The following is a 20,254-nucleotide window of genomic DNA, read 5'->3' on the forward strand; positions in this document are numbered from 1 at the left end:
GGGCAGGCGGAGCTTGCTCGGGCGGAGCTCGGTGCTAGAAGCTCCCGTGATCCGGCGGTAGGCGGAGGCGGGTCCGCAGTGCAGGGTATGTCGGAGGGAGTGGAGCCCGCACGAGAAGCTAATGGAAAGCCAGGCTAAGGACCTGGTCCCGCCTCCACACCCAAGCGGCCGCGTCGGATTGGGCAGCGCGGCGACGCTTCCGTCCGCCTCCCGGTGTCACGCGACGGTCTACACGTCCCGCCCTTCCCTCTCTACCTCCCGGCCCGCCTGGCCAGTGATGAGATATTCGGACAGGTGGGGAAGTGGCCACGGCGATCGAAATCACCTCCAGGACCGCGACCATGGCCGAGGTGAGGAGCCGACCACACTGCCGCCGCAGCCCCCGGACCCAGAAGCTTCTTCTGAAGCCGGGCGGCCGTGCCCCCAGGTGCAGGTGGGCTGGGCTGAAGGGAAGCGGGATGGTGCGCGTGGTGTCTAAGCGTCCCTTCGTGTCTCCGTTTCAGTATCCCACCCAGAATAAAGCCAAGCTCATCTCTGAGACCCGACGGAGATTCGAAACTGATTATGTGACAGGTGGGTACTGCGTTCTCGGTGTTGAGGCAGGTATGCAATGAGAGTCCCCAACTTTCCAAAGGTGTTTGCAAGGCGTCTCTGTGGGAGGCTTTAGGGACCCTTTCGACCCTCACAGGGAAACCTCCAAGGTTTCCTTCTCCATAACGTTCCATGCTCGGTGCTCCAGTCGGGCAGGTGATACGCCCATTGCTTCCCGAAGGGTTAATGTAAGTTGGAAATTGGTGAGTTTCTAGCATCTCGAGTTTATGGAACTTGGAGGACACTTGCAAGGCCCAGGGCACGGACCTTTCAGCAGCAATACTAGAGAAAAAGAACGTGGAAACTGCCATGATGCCGTTCACGTGTGCTTAATTGTGGATCCAGATTCCTTGCTACCCACGGAGCGGACCCTCTGGTGCTGGACCAAGTTCTCTTTCATCCCACACTGTGCCTGGCAAAGTACCTGTGAGCCCAGAATGGATTTATTGGTTGAATATTATCTGTTCATGTACTTGAACAGATGTCCCAGATACTTGAAGCTGATGACTTAATCCTTGTACAGTCATTTTTAACAACCTGCAGGATAATGTGTTATAAATGTGGAATAAATATTTGAATCCTGACTCTGCCACTTAATAGCTTAGTTGTCTTTTCCAGACCCCTGTTTCCATATCTGTGAAATGTGAATAATTAGGTTGGGAGGATTAACCAAAAGAGCATGTATCAAACCATCTAGCTTGGGATTAACCTGTTGTTGCCTCTCAACAGCTGTTTTGTCTCGATAGTCCTTTTGATTGCTGTGGAAGAGGGGGTAAGCCTCAGCATCTTGAGTGCTCAGCAGAGGTTCTCTGCAATTTGAGACTGCCATAGATTAAATTTCAGTTGATGACCTAGAATAAATAGGGAACTGTGTTCCAAATAAGCTGGTCAGTAAATCTTTTCATCTTCCCTGTCAATTATCTTCACGTCCCAAACTTTGCGCTAGAGAGTTGCAAAAGCACTCGATTCACTTTTAGTCCAGAGATCTCATTTCTAATAATATAGCTGGTTCGAGTCAAGAGATCATTCTAAAATTGCTTTCTGGAGAGCTGTAATTCTTAGAGTCACATGGTTTATAGTATTTGAAGAAGTAATCCAGAACTTGACCTAATGTGCTCATGTCTCCCCAATAGCCATGTACTTACCCAAAGGAGGAAGCAGGATATATGTATGTGTATATATATATATGTAGTCAGAGAAATGTAGCAATAGGCAAGATCCGAAAAGGCATCTTGGTCCAACCTTCTCATTTTTAAAATGAAGAAAGTAAGATCTAGAGAGATTAAGGGATTTGCTCCAAATCCTTGGTGTTAGTGGCTAGGTCTGGGCTGGTGCTCAAGTTTTCTGAATTTCGCTGTGGTGAAAATCTTTGGCAACACCAGCATGCCGAATTAGATCATGTCATTCCCCAACTTGAAACCCTTCACTACTTTGCCACTGTGTTTAGAATGAAAATCTCAGTTCTTAATGGTGGCCTACACGGCAAGGCCCTGCATGCAAGCGCTCCTGCCCACCCCTCCGTCCTAATCTGTAACTACTCTCTGTGCTAGGTACAGATTTCATCACTGCCCACAATCAGAAACATCTCACGTATTGCAATCTAGTACACCCCAACACACAACTGAAGCAAAAGTTCGTTCAAGAAGACTTATTTTGAAAACCCACGACTTCCTGCTGCAGTGACCCACAACATTGACATCACAACCTGCATGACCCACAGTTTGAAAAACATGACCGGCCACACTGCCTCTCTTTTGTTCTTCGGACAGACTGAATCTGTGTTTATCTCGGGACCTTTCCACTTCTCTTTGTTTGGAAGGCTACTGCCCAGATAGTGTGCACGGCTGGGGCCATTTTTTTTCTTTCCCATCTTAGTTTAAATGTATCTGAGAGTCCTTTCCTGATTACTAAATAGCCTCCTGTTTGTCTCCTTTACAGCTCTTACCATAACCTGTAATTGGCATGTTCGTTTGTTTACTTATTGTTCATTTGCTCCAGTGGAATGTGTAGGGGTCTAGGGCAACCTGTGCACATGGAGGGCAGGATGTGACTTCCCTCTGTATACCTAATACAGTTTTCAATATATATTGAATATAGCAATGCTTAAATATATACATGGGGAGATGAATCCAAATCTGTATTATGAGTAGTCCGAACTGGCTTCCCACCCCCGCCAAAATCTGGCAAAGAACAGCCCTCACACTGCGTTTCACAAGCATTATTTCAAAGTTAAAGCACTTTACAGGGAATGTTTTGTCCTTAAATATACACACTTGGGTATGTGTGAATGTAGGTGATTTGAGTGGCTCATCTTGCACAGCTGTTGTAAATACTAATTTAATTTAAAGACTTGCATGGGAAAGGAAAAATAAAAACCTTTTAGGATTGTGAAAGTTTGAGGTTTCCTGAGATACTGCATCAGGTAAAGGTAAAGTAGAATGGTAAAAAGGGTGTTTTGATCTGCCTGTGTTTGCCCTTTCAGGTTTACTTTTTAGAAATTAAGTGCTTAGAGAACAGGCACTTTCCTTCTTCCTCCGTCTTTCATTTCACCCTATTATCCTTAGTATTTTGTTTCAGAAGAGGCTTAAGGCTGACTTAGGCAAACAAACTTGATATTTTTCCTAAAGGAAAATATTATCTGCAAATCTGTCACTTTAAGCACTGGCTGTACTCCAAAACCTCTTTTGGAGGTAGGTTCTTGGGAATTCCAAGCACATTTTTGTTTCCATTGAAATTAAGTTACCAATTATGGATAGATTTGTAGCTGGCAAACAGAATAAAAGCCCGTAATTGTTTTATGTGTTATAAATGGTCCTTTTTTTGGTCATTGTTTCTGTGAGAAATTCCATGCAGAGTCTCAAATAAGAAACATTTCCCGTTCTCTCTTCCTCCTTCTTGTGACCAAGGCAAGAGACTACTCCCTTGTGACAGTAATTTATTTGGTTCCTCAAATACTCATTATATGCTTAATTCTGGGAAGTTGTGTGTCAATATTAGAGAAAGAACTGCAGACGGATAGAGCCCCTTCCTGAACTTACAGCCTAGCAGAGGCATTAAAACAGAGCTAACTATTGGAGTTGAGGCAAATTGTGTTTAGTGGAATAAGGATGTTAAAATCATTTCTGTAGAAGTCAAAGGCAAGGAAGAGGTCACATCTGATTAGGGTGATTGGGTTAGCACGGAGTGAGAAAAATCTTCATAGAAAATGTGGTGTTTCTCATGAAACTTTGGAAGATGGTAGAACTTGGCCCGGTAGAGAAAGTGATCCAGGAGGATCACATAGTCAGAGCTAAGACACTGTAGTGAGAAGGCGCAGGGCATGTTGGGAAGCCAACAGAAGTCCGCTTTCATGAATTTTAAGGAGGGTAAGCACATCCACTAAAAACAGTGGGAATGTACTATGGAGAGCCTTGAACAAAAGTGAAATGTGTGTACCTAAGTGAGTTTGGAGAGCATTTGAGAGGTTGATGGGTTTTGTTATTTTAGCTTTGTTTCTTGACTTTACAAGTATGTGAATTCACTTACATGAATTTGAATGATACCAAAAAGTCCCCCATAAGCTTACCATCCAGAGACAGCTCTGCTAACAGTAGATGCATTTTTTTCTGGTCTTTTTTTCTATGCATTAAAAAAAGTAGCTAAAAGACAATTGTGTATGTAATTTTAGGACCTGCATTGTTTTATTGACATCACATTTTTTTTTGCCTATATGGATGAAGTAAGCATTTAATACTTAGTCCCCTAAGTAAAGGATAATTTTCTTTTATCTGAAACACTCCCTATTTGGATATTTAGGTTCTTTCCAGTTGTTTGCTAATACAGCCTTAATACGGTAGTTCAAATTGCTTCCTTAAGATTCATGTCTAGAAGTAGAATTATTGGTTTCAAGAGTGTGACTGTTTTTAAGACACTTCATGTATGTGCTAACTTTCCCTCCCCAGAAGTCACACCAAGATTCATTCCTACCAGCACGTGTGAAAGTGTTAGTCTCCCTACAGCCTTACCCATGTGTACTGTCATCATTTCTTAACTGATGGTTGTTTTAGTTTGCATCTGGTTACTAGTGAGAGTAAACTTCTTTTCGTATATTTACATTGATTTGTAGTTTAAAATCTTGTTTTACCACTATGGCTTTTAAAATTGGTTTGGACTTTTCTTGTTGATGTCACTTTCACTTTTTTCATTTTTTGGGATATATTCAAAATTACCCATTCGTTTGTGGTTTTTTTCATTTCTGTTAAATAATTTTCTCTCTGATAATTTTCTAGTCCTTTCATTTTTGTTTTGTCTTGGTTTATTATTGTTTTAAGATTATTTTGAGATAGAGCAGAGCATGCACTCACGCGCACACACACACAAGTGTGGGAGAAGCAGAAAAAGAAGGAGAGAGAGAGAGAATGAATGAATATCCCAAGTGGGCTCTGCACTGCGCAGAATCTTCTGTGGGGCTCAAACTCACCAGGAGATCATGATCTGAGCCAAAATCCAGAGTTGGATGCCTAACCCACTGACACACCCAGGTGCCCCTGTCTTGGTTTATTATTTTTTATAATTTGAAATCTCTTTTAAGTACAAATCATACAAAACATAAATAAACACCCATACACTACCACTCAGCCAGAGAAACAGAACTTCCTTTGTACCCCAGCCTGGCCACTCAGGGGCGGCTTCTTGCCCTGCATTTGGTGTTCATTCTATTGCTTTTCATTAGCTTTACCACCTGTGATGTATTCCACATCGGTCCTTTATTAAGTTTACCTGTTTTTAAACTCTAAACAAAAGATGAATGTATTTCTCCATGACTCGCTTCTCTAACTCAAGAGTCCTCCGTATTCTCAAACGTAAGTGTAATTGAGTCCTTTTTATACCTCTGCAGTAGTGCATGGAATGAAAATATCAGTTGATGGATTTGGGTTGTTTCTAAGTTTTGCTGTTATGTGCAATGCTGTTTCATTCTTTTTTTTTTAAATTTTTTAATGTTTATTTTTGAGAAAGAGAGAGAGAGTGCAAGCAGGGGAGAGGCAGAGAGAGAGAGAGAGAGAGAGAGAGGGAGACAGAGAATCCGAAGCAGGCTCTAGGCTCCAAGTTGTCACCACAGAGCCTGAAGTGGGGCTCGAGCTCACGGACCTCAAGGTCATGACCTGAGCCGAAGTTGGCCGCTTAACCGACTGAGCCACCCAAGCGGCCCAAACAGCCTTAAAGATCTCTGGTGCCCAGACTTTCTCTAGGGGCATAGATTCTCAAAGTTGGTCCAGGAACTGTAGTTCCTGGAGACTATTTCAAGGAGCTTAAGAAATCAAAACTACTTTTATAATCACACCAAAGTATCATTTTCCTTTTCCACTGTCCTTCTCTCACAAGCATACAGTGGCATTTTCCAAAGGTCACGTGGCATGTATTGATGTCATTACTCTGACAGCTGATAGAACATGTGATTTTGTGTTCTCACATGTAAAAATTTTCAGTTCTAATACCAAATAGAGTAACTACTGGTATAATCCATATAAGCAAAAAAGCTCTTTAGAGCCCTCAGTTATTTTTAAGAGTATAAAAGGGGTCCTGAGATTGAGAAGTTTGAGAACTTCTCTTGGCTTTGCACCCAACAGCAAAATGTTGTACCGGTTTTCATTTTAACCAGCAGTTTGTGAATGCCCTTATTTCTCCCCACTCTAAAATTTGGTGTGGATTTCTTTTTAATTGTTGCCCATCTGATTAGGGTGTAGGAATATCTCATTGTGGTTTTAATTTGCCTTTTAGTACCAGTGAAATTGAGCATTTCTTCCTATATTTATGGGCCGCTTGGTTTCTGCTTCTGTGAAAATCGCTTCTTTGGGTTCTTCATGGCGCTTTTTTCCTCCATATAAATTATAGAAGCAGCTTATCATGTTTCTGGAAAAAAACAACAACTGATGTTGGGATTTTGAATGGCATTGTGTGAAATCAGAAGACCAGTTCTGCGAGCCTTGACATCAATATGATTGGGTCTTCCTATCTAAAAACCTGTTATATCTCTGCTAAACTCTTCCTTGTGAAAAGATTTATAATTTTCTCCATAAAATTTAAGTCACTTTTGTTTAATCCCAGATACTTTACATGTTTTATTATTGTGGTTGTTTAAATGGTATTTCTTAAGAATTTATTTTCTAAATGATTGTTTCTGGGTAACAGAAAGTACATTTGACTTTTTTCATTAATATTGAATCCACAAACCTTACCAGCTCTTACTAAATTCAGTGTTATCTCTAGGTTAGTTTGAAGTTTCCTTGGGGGAGGTAGGTGAGAAGGAGGGAGAGAGAGACTCCGTGCCTAGTACGGAGCTCAATGCAGAGCTCGGATCCCACAACCCTGGTATGATGACCTAAGCTGAAATCAAGAGTTAGACGCTTAACCAACTGAGCCCCCGAGGCGCCCCTGGAATTTCTGTGTAGACAATGATATCACTTTGAAATAATGACAGTTTTCTTTCTAACCTCCCTATTTTTAAAACTTGAAATACTTCTACTTTACCCTGGCTGGAGAACACTGTCATAGCAAAGCAGTGATAAAAGCCTACTCATCTTACTTATTCCTGATCTTAGTAAGAAAGCCCCAAACATGTCACCATCAAATATGATCTCTGTAGATATCCTTTATCAAAATGAAGAAGTTTCCTTGTATTTCTGGTTTGCTATTTTAGAGTTTTGTCTGTTGTGTACCCATTACCACTGATGGTTGAATTTTACTAAGTGCAATTTCTTCATCTCTTGAACACGTTTATTATATCTGATGAGATGTTCCTTTGGGTTTTCTTTTTTAATCTGTTAATATGGTAGACTAGTAATCAGGATTTAAAAATATATTGCTGTATTCAGTTAGCTGATATTTTATTTAGGAGTTTTGCATGTATATTCACAAATTAGCCTGTCATTTTCCTTTCTCCTTTTTTTGTGCAATTTTGACATCAAGATGATACAGGCTTCATAAAATGAGGTAGGAGTATTTCCCCTTTTCTACTCCCTGAGAGTCATTGTGCAGTTCTAACCTGGTTCCCCATATTCACCCCTCCTCCTAATTCATGATTTTTATACATTAATGTTTGTCTACTTACCATATGTTTATTAATATCTTTATTTACCATTCCTTCTTGAGTTTCAGATATTGCATCCGAGTTCATTAGTGTTTCATCTTAAGGATAACGTTTAGATTTTCTTTGGTGGAGTCTTTGTGGTAAACTCTTAGTTTTGAAAATGTCTTTATTTTGTCTTCCCTTTTTTCCATTAAGCGATTAACTTTGAAGAATGCCTTCATTTTATTAGGCTGGAGGAGATGAAGTGATTAGAGAAGTAGACGAACCAGGACGATCTCTGAGAGAATTTCCAGGACAGGAAGATTAGCAAGGACTGGAAGGAGCCTCTGTGGGTAAAGAAAGGGCGCATGCAAAGGGGATTGTCCTTATCAACTGCCCTCTGTGGAGAGGAAGCGTGGGAGGAAAATGACAAAGTCTCACTACACTATTGGATGTTTATATAAGCTGTCTGGGTTCCAAATCACCCAAGGGACCCACTCAGGCCTTCTTCATCTTTGTATCTGCAATACCCTAGCGTCATTTCGAGCTAGCCTATGGTGGGAGATCATAAATAGGCCTTAGAACTAATGAGTTATGTATTAACCTCCAAGAGTGAAAGCCTTTAAAAGATAGGTAGATAGACACCTGAAATTTTCTTGACTTTTGTTCCATCTTTAACATTCTCAAGATTAACACTTTAAAGTTGTCATGATCAGAATAAGAGGAAAATATTTTAAGAATTTATCAATTTTTGTCTTTGTGTTCCATATATAAAAATAGCAAGCCACTGTCGCGGACAATATAAGGTTGTAACTTTGCATGGAGACTTGAGCGGTAAATGGGTGATGGAATAGAGAATTGGTAGACCTGCTGATTTGTGAATCTTTATTCTCGTAATAACTTTTATCAGTGCCTGGGAAATATTTTTGTTTTACTCATCTCTTTAAGTTGTTGATACCTTTTCTTCTTCATATATGTTCATCCTGAATGTTTGGTGAGATAAGGCAACTCTAAAGACTGTTACTAGTACACTGCCGTACCTAAGATGTTACTTTGTATTTTGTCAACTATTTGAAAAGCTTGCATGAGAAGAGTGGCCTGTTTACGAAATCTGTGTCCTCTGGATGGTAGAGTGTATGAATGATTTTTCATTGCTGAAAATCTAAGCTCTCATTAGAGTTTTGGTTTGATTAGATCTCAAGGAGATCGAGTAGAGCTCATAGAAATTTATAATTTTTTTCCCCTTGTGGTTGTTCATCCAGGAAGGGGAGGGCAACAGTTGGCTACATTTCAGTCCAAACTGTTTCCAGCTAAATATGTGCTGACAGTAGAGATTTGGCATAGATGTATAGAATTTGTTTGATATTAGTTACTTTATGTTTAGTAGTTGGACCATGACTTGCAGAAGTTTTTCTCTCCCCATTATATTGCTATATATTCACTGACATAGGACATTCATAGACAGTTTTTAAGTTATTGTACAGGCAGTTACTCTATACCCAGATCATTAGAGGGAAAAAAAATCAGAAATGTGTAAGAGAAAATAAAAGACATGAAATTTCATATACATTTAATAGGACTTCCCGAAGGAAAAGGAGACCATGCTGTTTGAAGATAAAATAGTTGACAGTTTCCCGGAGTTTCTAAAAGACATTAAATCCTCAGGCTCGGGGCACCTGGATAGCTTAGTCAGTTAAGTGTCCTACTCTTGATTTTGGCTCAGGTCATGATCTCACAGTCTGTGGGTTCAAGCCCCGCATCAGGCTCCACCTTGGGATTCATTCGCTCTCTCGCTCTCTTGCTCTCTCGCTCTCAAAAATAAATAAACTTAAAAGAAAATAACAATAAATCTTCAGGTTAAAAAAGCATAACAAGATCTGAGCATCATGAAGGGAAAAGAAATGATTCCCTACGCATATCATAGTGAAACTGTCAAAACACCACAAAGAAAAAAAATCAGACAACCAGAAAGAAGTGACAGATTGTCTACAAAGGAACAGAAATCAGACTGCTATTTGATTTCTCCTCAGCAGCAGTTAATGCCAGGTAACAGTGAAATAATTTCCTGAAAATGTCAAGGGAAGTAACTGCCTATTTAGAATATTTAGTCAAAAGTGAAGGTAAATTCTTTTCGGGTACACAAAGATTGACAGTCCATCTCTAATAAAAAAAAAAAAACTACTAGAGTACTTCATGAATAAGAATAAAGACCCCAGAAAGAGGCAGAAAGATCAAGAAACAACAAAAAGCAAAGAAATGGGTAAGCAAATTATTTAAAAAAATCTAAATTCATGTTAATTACAAAAAATTTTTCTTAAACAATGTTAGCAGGTGTAGGGAGGTTGGAAGGACTTGTATTATTTACAAGGAGGGTAGATAATTAACTGTAGATTTTGTAGGTAAAATGTGAATATTTCAAATAAGGGTAACCACTGAACTGCAGAAATAAATACTTCATTTCCAAGCTAGTGGAGGAATGAAAAGGTGAATCTCTCCAGCAGGAAGCCTGAAAGGAGAAAAAAAGCATAGGAACTGGAAAACACAGAGTAAGACAGTGAAATAACCTCAACTTTATCACCTTACCATAAATATAAACAAATTTATACTTATTAACAGAACAGATTTTAAAAATCTTAATTGCATTCTTCCTACAAAGCACTAACCTAAAATAAATTAATGTAGAAAGCTTAAGAATAAGGAGATGGGAAAGAAGTGTACAAAACAAATAACGGAAGTGATACTATGTTGCCTGTAACAAAAAGGATACTTTTGTTACACGAAATATATAGAATGAAAAACATCAGTACGTTTAAAAAGATTCTACTGTTGATAAATGGAAAAGGTATAACATTTAGGAATTAACAACATAAAATAGTATCCCACCACATAGCCTTCAAGTATATAAAGCAAAAGCTTCCCAAATTTTGAGAGAAATTCAGGAAACCCACAAACATGTTGAATGGCTTTAACAAACCTTTCAGAATAACACAGGACAAGCAGGCAAGAAAGCCTTATGATGTTAGATTTTATGGAAATGTTATTTTGTTTGTTAAGTAAACTCTACCCCCAACGTGGAGCTGAAACTCATGACCCTGAGATCAAGAGTCACATGCTCTACAGACTGAGCCAGCGGGGCTCCCCAAGAGTTTAGACTTTCATTTAACACAACGAGCAAAGTTGATCTGTGTATGTGTATGAATGTATAGTCTTTCCTGCCCAGTAGGGAATATATATACTTGAGAAAATATAGGGGTGCCTGGGTGGTTCAGTCAGTTAAGCATCCAGCTTTGGCTCAGGTCATGATCTAGCAGTTTGGGAGTTCGAGCCATATGGTGGGTTCTGTGCTGACAGCTTAGAGCCTGGAGCCTGCTTTGGATTCTGCCTCTCTCTCTCTCTCTCTCTCTCTCTCAATCTCTCTCAATCTCTCTGTCCTTTCCCCTGCTCGCACTCTCTCTCAAAAATAAATACATGAACTTAAAAAAAGAAAAAGAAAACATTCACCACATATTAAGTCATCAAGGAAGTCTCAGAAATTCCAAAGCAGCTAGATCATCTGCACCATGTTTTCATGCCATTAAGCAGCTATATTAGAAGTCACAAATCCCAGGTTCCAGCACCAAAAAAAAAAACCTAAAAGATAAAAGGAAAAAAGTCAAAGAGGTACTCAAAAACAAATCTATTGTTGGAAAACTAAAATAAACTAACACACCTTTAAATAATCCACGGGTTAACTTCCCAGTAATGTGTGTAAATTTTACCTCTACTGAATAATCCATTGGTTAAAGAAGATATCACAATGGAAATTATTAAATAGTTAAAGCTGAGCAGCAGAATATCTATGGTCTTTCATTCATTAGAAAAACAAGGCCCAAATAAAAATCAGCTGTAGATTCGATTCAAAGCACTACAAAATGAACAGAGAAAGTAGAAGGAAAGCAACAGGGGCAGATATTCATGGTATAGTAAGGAAGAGAGTATAATAAACTTTAGGTGGATTTTTTTTTTAATGTTTATCTATTTTGAGAGAGACAGAGAGAGGGGGAGAGAGGAAATCCCAAGTGGCCCACACTGACAATGCAAAGCCGGATGCAGGGCTCAAACCCAGGTACCTTGAGATCATGACCTGAGCCAAAATGGAGAGAGCCAGACCCTTAACCAACTGAGCCACCTGAGTGCCCCTAAGCTGGTGTTTTGAAAGGACTGGTGAAACAGACAAACCTAGAGTGACTGATTAAGAGCAAAGGGAAAATGCAAAGACCTACACTGGGAGCAAACAGCAGACATAATTATAGACGTGGTAGAGATTTTTTTTTTTTTAATCCTAAGAGACTATAATCACCAGCCTTATCAAAGTAAGTTACAAAACTTAGAGTAGGTGGAAAACTTTCTGGAGAAAAGAAACATCTCAAATTGTCTCAATTAGAAGTAACAAACCATTAATAGATCAGTGAGTATTCAAGAAATTGAGTTGGTAGCCATAGATTTCTATCACTGCCCCCATCACAGAGATACACACGTACATACAAGGCCCAGGCAGTTTTGCGAGTCCCAAGAATGCAAAGATGACTCATGATCAGAAAATGCAGCAGAGGAATTTACCACAGTAACAAAATGCTTCCCAATGAAATTTTGAACAGGTACAGTTCAACAATCAAAATCACATAAAAAGGTAAACATGTGGGGTGCCTGGGTGGCTCAGTCAGTTAATCGTCTGACTCTTGATTGTGGCTCAGGTCATGATCTCAAGTTTTGCGAGTTCGAGCCCTGCTTTGGGCTCCATGCTGACAGGAGCCTGTTTGGGATTCATTTATTCATTTATTCTCTCTCTCAACCTCCCCTGCCCCTCCCATGTGCTTTCTCCCAAAATAAATAAATAAACTTTACAAAAAGGTATACGTAGAGACCTCTTTCATCTCCTGTACCTCTTTGGTCCCTTCTCTTTTCTCTTGATCTACCCGTATTTGTTTTCTCTTTTTCCATACTTATTTGAGCAAATACAAATATGTATGCATTAACAAAATGAGGAAAAATGTGTTTATTTCAATAAAGACAAAAACCATACTGGCTATAATGCAGCTTTATGTAAAGCAAACCAAACCTTTAGCAAAGGAAAACTTTCTTTAAGTGTACCTTCTAAAAACCTACAGCAAATGTTCTGTTTAACTGTGAAACTTGAAAATAATTCCCATAAAACCAAGGGCAAGACAGTGATATTCACTATTATTTCTAAAATTCTACAGTATATAAAATAACACAGTTATCAACATGGCAAAGAAAATAAGAGGTATGAGGTTTGGCAATCTTGTTATTGGCTCATGATAGCAACACAAAAATCTCTCAATCTAGTAGAAGACATTTGCAACTTTTTTCTTTTATTGAGAAAATTATGAAATATTACTAAACATCGAAAGAAGACCCAAATACATAAAAGAAGATCTATCTCATCTAAGATACAAAGCTGCTCCCCTCTCTACAACAGGCCACAGGTCGGCAAAGTTTTGTTTCTGTACAGCCCTCAAGCTGAGAATGATTTTTGTATTTTTAAAGGGTTGCTTAAAAAAAAAAAAAAAAAGGGCAGCCACACCGGCAGCCATCTGTGGCCTTCAAAGTCTAAGGTATTTAGATATTTACCATCCGGCCCTTTACCGAAAGCTTGCCTGCATCTGTAATAGACCAGTTGTTCTCAAAGTGTTGGTCCCTGGGCTAGCAGTGTCCGCATCCTGTACGAACTTGGTACAAATACAGATTCTTGGTTCTCACCCATGAATTAGGCACTCTAGGGAGTGGGGTCCAGTAATCCCTTTTTAAACAAGCCCGCCTGGTGATGCTGATTGGTGCTGAAGTTTGAGAATCACTGCTATAGGCCAGTGGCTTGATCCCATCTTAAAAGACCACCTGCTTCTCAGTCTCACCAAATAGCTTCACAGGAAAGCGGAGATTTAGGGTAGGTTGTGACCTACTAACAGAGGATGCCTTTAAGGGAATAGTTTGTTATTTCAGCCTGATTGCTCCCGTTGCTGACGTTAACACAGTCCAGCCAGTAGAAAGTGTCCAGCCAGTACAGGTGCTGCTCCAGGGCCTTACCAGGACTTTCAAGTGGATCAGCGCTCCAAGTCCTGGAGAAAGAAGACATTCTAAATTACTATAATGTTGGACAGTTGTGTATTTGCTGCTTTTGAGCATCATTATGATGTACAGTTCATAACTGTTCTCTAATTTTCATTATGAGAATGTGTTTTTTCTAACTTTTATCTAAACTGTAGGTACATTTATAATAAGTACAGTATATTCCTAAGATCTTCTCAACTGATTAATAGGTTGGTTAGAATTTAATCTTATATTCATGTGTACAGTTCTACCTTACATTAATCGAAATTCATTTATATGGTATTTAAGATTTTTGGAATGTTCTTGATCTTCATAGGACTGTGGGTAGACAGACCTTCTCTCCATTTCACCAGAAGAAAATCAGGCCTAGCATGACCTGCTCCGTCCCTATACATAGTTAATCCCTGTGCTGATTTCATCACTCTGCCCTTTATACTGAATCTGGCTAGATGTTTTTCATGTTTTTTAACTTTTAAAACACAGTTCTAGAGTCACCTGGGTGGCTCAGTTTGGTTAAGCTTCCGACTCTTGATTTGGAGTCATGATCTCATGGTCCATGAGGTTGAGCCCTGTGTCAGGCTCTGAGCTGACAGCACAGAGCCTGCTTGGGATTCTCTCTCTCCCTTTCTCTCTGCTTCTTCCCTGCTCAAGTGTGTGTGCTTTATCTCTTTCTCTCTAAAATAAATAATTAGTTTAATTTGATTAATAAATAAATCCCACCACCTGAGATTAATGTTGGTTAGCGATGAAGGTTTTCTGTGGTTCACAGCAAGGTGGAAGTAGAAGGGTAAGGTATTATGAGAATATATATGTATGTGTACGTATCTGTGTATAAAACTAATCTCTTCCTCTTCTTTATGCTTTAATTATTAAGAGGTAAAAGTCTTGAAAAAGTAGTGTCCTGAGTAGGTGGGGGCAGCGGTGTGCATGCACAAATGTGTGTTTTGGTAGCTGTAGTTACCTTTTCTGTGTACATCTTTAGTTTATTCCTGTAACATCTCTTTTCGCCAGAGGACTAGTTTTCCGGAAACTGCCTCACACTTGCAGGCTCAGTTGCCCGGGTGCCGTGTTTGAAAGCAGCAAATTACGTTCTCATAAACACACTTACTGTACGTGGCCTTGTGGTCCCAGGCCAAGTTTTCCTTCCCTTGAATGCCCACTTTACTCCCTATTTCTCTCTCTTTCTCTCTCCCTCCCTCCTCCCCACAGCCCTCCTCTCTGTCCTCTGGCTGGACTTTTTTCCCCATGTCTCTCCCTCCCACCACCACGGGACCCCTTGCCCAGTCCTCTCCTTCTCTGTCTTTTCCCTTATCTTTCTTTTCTGTGTCTGTCTAGGGGGGTAGGTAAATACTCAACAAGCATTTCATAGGTAAGTACATGTTCTGATAATAATAGTAGTCATTTTTTTTTAATTTTTTAAATGTTTATTTCTGAGAGACAGAGACAGCGTGAGCAGGGGAGGGGCAGAGAGAGAGGGAGTCACAGAATCTGAAACAGGCTCCAGGCTCTGAGCTGTCAGCACAGAGCCTGACACAGAGCTTGAACCCAGGAGCTATGAGATATGACCTGAGCTGAAGTCTGATGCCCAACTGACTGAGCCACCCAGGCGCCCCAGTAGTAGTCATTTTAATGTAAATAGAGACTTCTAACTTCAAAGACCTGCGTCCCTAAAAGCTATTCAAAAGCAATCTACTTTAAATTTCTTAGTAACAAGCACTGTCTCTTTTCTGGTATCCCTTGTGATAATACCAGCAGTGGTAGTAATAATGATAATAACAACAATAGTGCTTTCTTTGTTTTATGGCTAATATTTTTTTAGTTTTTATAATATTTTCCCTATTTTTGAGAGAGAGAGAGAGAGAGAGAAGGAGCAAGGGAGGGGCAGAGAGAGAGGTAGACACAGAATCCAAAGCAGGCTCCAGGCTCTGAGCTGTCAGCACACAATCCGACACGGGGCCTGAACTCATGAACCACGAGATCATGAACAGAGCCGAAGTCGGATGCTCAACTGACCGAACCACGCAGGCACTCCATGACTTGCCACATTATTCTAGGTAAGTGGTTCTGAGTTTAGTTTTTTGGACCCTTGGGGACGCCCACGACTCTGTAGGAACTTCTGAGGTCAGAACTGTTTCCATAGTAATACTGAAAAGCCGTATGCCTTTTGCACTGTGCTGACATTTGAGCTGATTACACAGGAGCATTGATGGGCAAAAGTACTGGCTCCTCAGTGCACATCAAGACGCGGGGTCATTGTAGTCTTCAGTTTGGGTACTTGGGATTAAAAAAAAAAAAAAAGCCAATTTTATTTTAGAAGGCCCCCGATGAAGCAGTAAATTCTATTAAACCTTGACCCTTTGGTACATGTCCTTTTAATGTTCTATGTCACAAAATTGGGCTACATGCACTAACCACTTCTGCTGGTTCGAGTTGCCACTTGAATTAGTCACATTTTTCGTGGCGAGTAACCTGTAGCTATTCAGACTTGGGTATTTGGCAGGAATGTGCTTGAAAATGAAGAAGTCAGCCTGCAATTTCGGGGAAAATGCTACATTGGTTGACTGGAGAGGGCTGTCCAGTGGCCACACCGGATGGTGCTTCTACAGGGGACATGTGCTCTCAGGGGCCTCTTGAGGCTGGACCGTGTAAACTCTTACATCCGGCTCCAGTTTATAAATCAGAACTAAAGAAAATTTGTACTTTGAATACCGATGAATCTTTGAGTAGCAGAGCTAAAAACCATTTTCCAAGGTTTACCTACCATAGAACCAGTCATTGTATAGATTAGAAAAATAGAGCCCAGGTATTGAAAACCAAATCCAAGGTGACACGGTACAGGTGCATGATTTATGGTCTAATCTTACATTTTATAGTACAGTAACAAGCACTGTGATTAAAGCAGTTTAAAGATAAGGAAATTGAGACTCCAAAGAAGAGTCTTTGAATGTACTTTATATTTTCCTGCTCTTTTGGCTCTTCTCTCTGATGGCTTGAAATGAGGCAGAGCAAATAGAGAGGAGAGAGAATCTATAAAACTTAGCTTCTAACCAGATGCAAAAAAAAAAAAAAAAAAAAATGGAGAAGAAGGAGCCAGGGAATTTTCTGAGTTCTCACTTGGGCCCCTGGGAGGGTGCCATTAACTGAGATAATAAAAATAGAGAAGGAATAGATTCAGTTAACAAATGTTTCCTGAAGGCCTTTTCATTGGCACCAGTATAGTCTGCTTTGGAGGACTCCTAAAATGGATAGACTGTGCTGTTACACAGTCTCTATGTGGGAAGAGACAGCACGTATGCCAGTAACTCTGATTAAAAGGAAAACATGCTAAGTGCCTTAAAAAAGGCTCAGTTGAAGTCCTGTAGCTGTTCCCAGTAGAGAAGGAATTACTTCTGGGCTCAGGGAAATTTTTGTGGGAGAGGAAGCATTTGAAAGTCTTGCATATAGGGGCGCCTGGGTGGCTTAGTCGGTTAAGCGTCCGACTTTCGCTTAGGTCGTGATCTCGCGGTTCATGGGTTCGAGCCCCGCGTCGGGCTCTGTGCTGACTGCCAGCTCAGAGCCTGGAGCCTGTTTCGGTCTGTGACTCCCTCTCTCTCTGACCCTCCCCTGCTCACGCTGTCTCTCTCTCTCCTAGAAATAAATAAAACATTAAAAAAAAATGAAAGTCTTGCAGAATGGTAGAATCTGGCTATGCCTAGGTGGCTGTGAGGAGACACAGGTCAGGTAAGGAAGAATGGAGCAAGATGTGGCAGGAGGAATATCAGGTACCGTAGCACATGTGTAGGCAGATGATGGGAAATTATTATTGGAAACAATTCTTCCAATAAATTCTGGGAAATGTTGACTGCTGCACACATCGCTGGTTTTCCATTTTGTATTTCATATTTTCAAATGACATTGCCAAAGGAATGTCCTCTTAAGTACAACTTTTTTCTTTACATATAAAATTCCATTTTTCATTGACCTACGGTAAGGATTTCACATTCAGGTAACATAATTAATCTTTCTATATGTTGGTTTACAGTTTTGGAGACGGTCATGCAAAATATTTTACTGTGGTCTTATTTTTTAATTCTACTGTGGCACATGTAAACTTGCCATCCTTGGATAACTTTATTCTCCTCTCAGTTAAAAAAGCCAGCAATCCTTTAAACTGCATTTTCATCTGAACTGCACCCTTCAAGGAGCTGTCTTCTGGAACTTAGCCTTGTCTTGTACATCTTTCTTCTCCTTTGGCTTTAGCGTTTGGTATTCTTCTAGCAGAATGTATCTGACTTGGTCATTTATTACTGTTCTTCCCTTAGAGAAGTCAGATAAATATGATCCACGTGATGTTGAAAGGCTACAACAAGATGATAACTGGGTTGAAAATTACTTAACTTGGAGGCATAATAATGTCGATGAAACACTGAAGATGCTTGATGAGAGTTTTCAGTGGAGGAAAGAAATGTCTGTCAACGGTAAGCCGTTCCATTTAACCGTGACCATATACTGTCCCCTGCATAAAAGTTAGTTTTCCATTTATCAAATAGTGTATTTGCGGATATTCTTGGCAATCATCATAAACACCAAAATAGAATTTTTATAAAAACCTACTAACACTTTGACAAGAACATCTTATGAATGTCTTAAAAGTAGTATCATTCTTAGGGAAATAAGATCACAGGGGAACAGAATCACATTCAGATTCTTTAACTCAGAGCAGAGTTAATCTGTGCTTATTTAGTTGGGTACCACTGAACAATAGCAAGACAGCATCTTCACTACTAGGCCTAGAGGTAAGGAGATGCTGTTTTCCTAGTTTGTTTCTTTTTTCCCCAGTTGTTGCCTTCTCTTTCTCTGTCCCCGAGTTCCTCGTGCTAATAGGTGTTCCCTGTAGCATTACTAAATGATTAGGGGATCCCTAAAAAAAAGCAGGCTTATCTCCAAGGATGCCTATGGCAGCCTTTGCTTAATTTCTTGGTTTCAAGACCCGATTCTAGATGGACATTTTTCCCCCCAAAATGGATTTTAAATCTTGGAAGAGGTGTTGAAATAGTCTTCAAGTAGATGAAACACCCTTCACGGGAAAATCACCCATTATTTCTGTCCTAAACATTTAACGGGAAGAATCTGGCATAACTAATGGTTTTGATGACCTTGAGAGTAACAAACTCTGGAGTGAGTGAGTCTGGAAACTTAAGGGGAAAAAAGTCAACAAAAAAATCGGGAGCAGATACTCTCCCCAGTCTTCATACTTGTAGAAAGAATCCAGGAGAAGGGAAGTATTTAAGAAATAGTTTGATTGGAAATGTAAAAACTGTAGGTCATTTCAATGAACAGTAGAGCATTTAAAATTCATGCAAAGAAATCAAAATCATTTAAGTGCAGAATAAACTTCTAAACTCAATATTAGTTTTTTCTTCTATAGAATTGCTAGTTTCCCGTGGCAAACAGCAGCGATGTGGTAAATGATACCAAAAAAAGGTAAAGAATCTTGGAAAGTTCTCAGAGTGAATGAAACAAAAGCCTTGGCATTTGTTGCCTTGCTGTGTTGGTTCTTAGCCTCACTACAGACTGGACAGACATTGTTTTGTTTCCTCATGCTAAAGAATCTAGCTTATTCCTTGGAAGTATTTTCCACTTGCCCTAAGATTATAAAATGCATTAGACTCTACTTGGTATCAAACTTAATAGAAAAATGTTTTACTAGAGAAACCATAGTGATTTTTTAAATCAATTCTGAGGCTATAATGTGGATATTTACTAGCATGTGATCTTGAAATTGTCCCACTGGTGATAGTATTTGTTGAAAGTCATTCTATGAAACACAATCAAAACATGGAAATGTGTGGCTTAGTCGGTTAAGCGTCCGACTTTCGCTTGGGTCATGATCTCGCGGTTCGTGGGTTCGAGCCCCGCGTCGGGCTCTGTGCTGACTGCCAGCTCAGAGCCTGGAGCCTGTTTCAGAGTCTGTGACTCCCTCTCTCTCTGACCCTCCCCTGCTCATGCTGTCTCTCTCTCTCTCTCTCTCCTAGAAATAAATAAAACATTTTAAAAAAATATGTTAAAAAAAAAAGAATGGCTGATGTGTCAAGGGAAATGGATTTTTCCCCATTTCTCTCATCCATGTCTTTGGTTGGCTTGTTTAGTTAGTAAGAAACACCTTTTTTTATTGCCAGAGCTTCTTTCCAGAGGTTTGAATAAGCTTACTTTTTTTATATCAGACATACTATATAACACTAACCTTTACATTGTAAGTTTTCTTTTTTTTTTTTTTTAAAGTTTATGTATTTTGAAAGAGAGAGAGAGAATGAGCAGGGGAGGGACAGAGAGACAGGGACAGAGGATCCGAAGCGGGCTTTGGGCTGTCAGCACAGAGCCTGAAGTGAGGCTCTAACCCATGAACTGTGAGATCACGACCCTAGCTGAAGCCAGATGCTTTAACTGACTGAGCCACCCAGGCGCCCCTACATTGTAAGTTTTCTTTTTAAAACACTCCTAAGTTAAAATTACTCATCAGGTTTATCCTTT

The 20,254-nt window shown here is 39.9% G+C and overlaps 1 protein-coding gene across 2 annotated transcripts in view; it reads left to right on the top strand.

Annotated features, from left to right (window-relative positions):
- The first annotated feature begins 205 nt into the window (after positions 1–205).
- The window catches only part of MOSPD2 (motile sperm domain containing 2), a 56,567-nt gene continuing 36,518 nt past the window's right edge, over positions 206–20,254 (top strand). The window contains exons 1-3 of one of the 2 annotated variants that reach the window (XM_039233900.1): positions 206–350; positions 504–573; positions 18,046–18,201. In XM_039233900.1, coding sequence (XP_039089831.1) covers positions 342–350; positions 504–573; positions 18,046–18,201 — 235 coding nt within the window. In that variant the 5' untranslated portion in view covers positions 206–341. The remainder of the gene's footprint in view (positions 351–503; positions 574–18,045; positions 18,202–20,254) is intronic. The other variant, XM_039233901.1, reaches the window with a different exon arrangement.

This window comes from Hyaena hyaena, unplaced genomic scaffold, assembly GCF_003009895.1.
Source record: "Hyaena hyaena isolate Hyena2069 unplaced genomic scaffold, ASM300989v1 scaffold_80, whole genome shotgun sequence".
In the NCBI taxonomy this organism is placed as follows: Eukaryota; Metazoa; Chordata; class Mammalia; order Carnivora; family Hyaenidae; genus Hyaena; species Hyaena hyaena.